The sequence below is a fragment of the Cajanus cajan genome, chromosome 10 (assembly GCF_000230855.2).
Source record: "Cajanus cajan strain Asha chromosome 10, NIPB_CcT2T_4, whole genome shotgun sequence".
Lineage (NCBI taxonomy): Eukaryota > Viridiplantae > Streptophyta > Magnoliopsida > Fabales > Fabaceae > Cajanus > Cajanus cajan.
The window spans coordinates 17104126-17106778 of NC_138526.1; the positions used below are offsets into that span (position 1 = coordinate 17104126).

The window sequence follows — 2653 nt, forward strand, 5'->3', positions numbered from 1 at the left end:
GCATATGCCACCACTTTCCTGTTTTGCATCAACACACACCCAAGACCCTAGTGAGAGGCATCGCAGTACACATCAAAGGGCTCACCAAAATCCGGCAACACTAGCACAGGAGAAGAAGTCAACCTCCTCTTCAGCTCCTCAAAACTCCGCTCACAGGCATCTGTCCATATGAACGGCTGCTCATTCCTCGTTAGTTGGGTTAGAGGCGCTACTATCTTGGAAAATCCCTCAATGAACCGTTGATAGTAACTCGCCAAACCCACAAAGCTCCGAATGTCAGTGACAGTTCTTGGACGCTCCCACTGCAACACCGACTCCACTTTAGCCGGATCAACAGCAGTCCCCTCAGCTGAAATCACATGGCCCAAGAACTTCACCTCACTCAACCAGAACTCACATTTTGAAAACTTAGCGTATAGCTTCTTCGCCTTCAAAATCTCCAGCACTATCCTCAAGTGCTATCCATGCTCCTTCGGGGTCCTTGAATAAATCAAGATGTCATCAATGAACACCACAACGAACTTATCCAAGAACGGTCGAAAGATCCTGTTCATGTAATCCATGAACACAGTAGGGGCGTTGGTCACGCCAAACGGCATCACAACATATTCATAGTGACCATACCTAGTCCTGAAAGCCGTCTTCAGTATGTCACCCTCCTTCACCCTGATCTGGTGATAGCCTGACCTTAAGTCAATCTTCGAGAAAACAGATGCTCCCTTCAGTTGATCCATCAAGTCATCTATACGGGAAAGTGGATATTTGTTCTTAATGGTCAACTTGTTCAACTGCCGGTAATCCACACAAAGTCGACTACCTCCATCTTTCTTCTTCACCAACAACACAGGAGCACCCCAAGGCGAAACACTCGGCCGCACCAACTGCTTCTCCAATAGGTCCTCCAACTGACCCTTCAACTTAACCAACTCAGCAGGAGCCATCCTATAAGGAGCCACCGACACTGTCCCTGCACCTGGAACCAAGTCAATGATAAACTCCATCTCCCTAACAGGAGGCAACCCAGGCACCTCATCCGGGAACACCTCAGCAAAGTCCCTCACCACATCAATCTCATCCATGACCCTCTCGGTCTCAACACTCATAGCAGCAAGTAGAAGACAACACTCTGCTCCATCCCTCAGCAATGACTCAACTTGGCTAGCTGAAATCAACAACTCATCCTCCTCTTGAGGAAAGATCAACCGCCTATTGGCACAATCTATAAGGATGCGGTTGGCAGACAACTAATCCATCCCTAAGATTATTTCAATATCAACCAAAGGCAAACAAATCAATTTCACCTTATATCTCTTCCCATTCACAACAATAGGGCAGCCAACACACAGCTCAAAACAAACTACCGAAGCAGAAGCGGGCGTCGACACGAACAGTCTCAACCCCAAATTAAACACAGGCACATCCAGCACAGCAGCACAAGCATAGGAAATAAAAGAGTGAGAAGCTCCAGAATCAAACAAAAAGGTTACATCCTTACCAGCATTTTTGCCCTTCCCCTTCACAAGATCGGAAGAAGTCAAAGCCTCAGCACCCGTCAAAGCAAACACCCTACCAGCCGTAGTGGGTCTGTCACCCCTCTGAGTATCAGCTCTCTGCACATCTCTCCTCTGAGTACCCCTTTCCGGTCTGTTCCTGGTGGGGCAGTTGAACGACTCATGGCCTATCTACTGACACCTGAAACACCGGCTTTGTGTGGGGACAATCCTTGATCAAATGGGGCCCACCACACCTATAACATCTGAGCGCTACACCTCCACCCTGTCCTCCTCCACTAGCAGTACCAGAAGGTTGCTTAATGACAGGACCCCCTTGTTGTGGTTGGGGCCTATCATACGGCTTCCTCTGATTCCCTCCTTTCTTGGACCCAACTGGTCCTTCAGAAATCTTCACTCCACGGTTACCATCTTCCAACCGTTCAACAACCTTCGCCTTCTCCACTAAGGCTGGAAATTCAGTGATGGCCATAGGCACCACCACCCTCTTCAACTCATATTTCAGACCCTCAACAAACTTCTGGCATTTCCAGGCCTCAGCTATACCTTGCGAATAAAAACGAGCCAAGTGCTCGAATCTCATCGCATACTCAGAAACTGTCATCCCTCCTTGGTGTAACCGCATGAACTCAGCTTCCTTGGCATGCCTTATACTCTCAGGGAAATACTTCTCCAAGAACATACTCTTGAAGCACTCCCAGTCAACAGTCACCCCTCTGGCGGTCAGCATGTTATGGGTACCCCTCTACCAATGCTCAGCTTCCCCAACCAGCATGTACACCGCGTATGCCAGCCTCCTCTCTTGAGAACATCGCAGCACGGTGAAGATCTTCTCAAGCTCACAAATCCAGTGGTCAGCCACCTCTGGATCTGCATCTCCCTTGAATTGCAGAGGGTGGCATTTCTGAAATTCAGCCAGGTCACGGCTCTCATGTGACCCAGTGGGCCTTGCTGCACCAGCTGCAGCTCTCTCAGCATCCATCCGAGCAAAATAGGCATTTTGCTGTTGCATAGCCATGGCCATCATCTCCATGGCACGGGCTATCTGTTCGTTGGTTCTAGACATTGTCTACAAAAGCAACAGCATCTTTAGTAAACAATAACTAAACCAAACAACAATCAACAACATAGCAAATCATCAC

The 2653-nt window shown here is 48.6% G+C and overlaps 1 protein-coding gene across 1 annotated transcript; it reads right to left on the reverse strand.

The window, feature by feature from the left end:
* Positions 1 to 408: 408 nt before the first annotated feature.
* On the reverse strand, positions 409 to 2241 carry LOC145952340 (uncharacterized). Its single transcript, XM_083064686.1, has 4 exons — positions 1748 to 2241; positions 1302 to 1650; positions 1011 to 1184; positions 409 to 480 (listed from the first exon to the last, which is right to left on the reverse strand). The coding sequence occupies exons 1-4, from the start codon at positions 2239 to 2241 to the stop codon at positions 409 to 411; spliced, it is 1089 nt and encodes a 362-aa protein (XP_082920812.1).
* Positions 2242 to 2653: the final 412 nt, after the last annotated feature.

What these genes read in the sequence shown, in the direction of transcription:
- LOC145952340 (XM_083064686.1), bottom strand. Translation starts at nt 2,241, where the DNA reads ATGCTGACCGCCAGAGGGGTGACTGTTGACTGGGAGTGCTTCAAGAGT. An exon ending in GTAGCGCTCAGATGTTATAG is followed by an intron (nt 1,651 to 1,747) that starts GTGTGGTGGGCC and finishes CTGCCCCACCAG; the next exon opens with GAACAGACCGGAAAGGGGTA. An exon ending in AGGTGCCTGGGTTGCCTCCT is followed by an intron (nt 481 to 1,010) that starts GTTAGGGAGATG and finishes GATTTATTCAAG; the next exon opens with GACCCCGAAGGAGCATGGAT.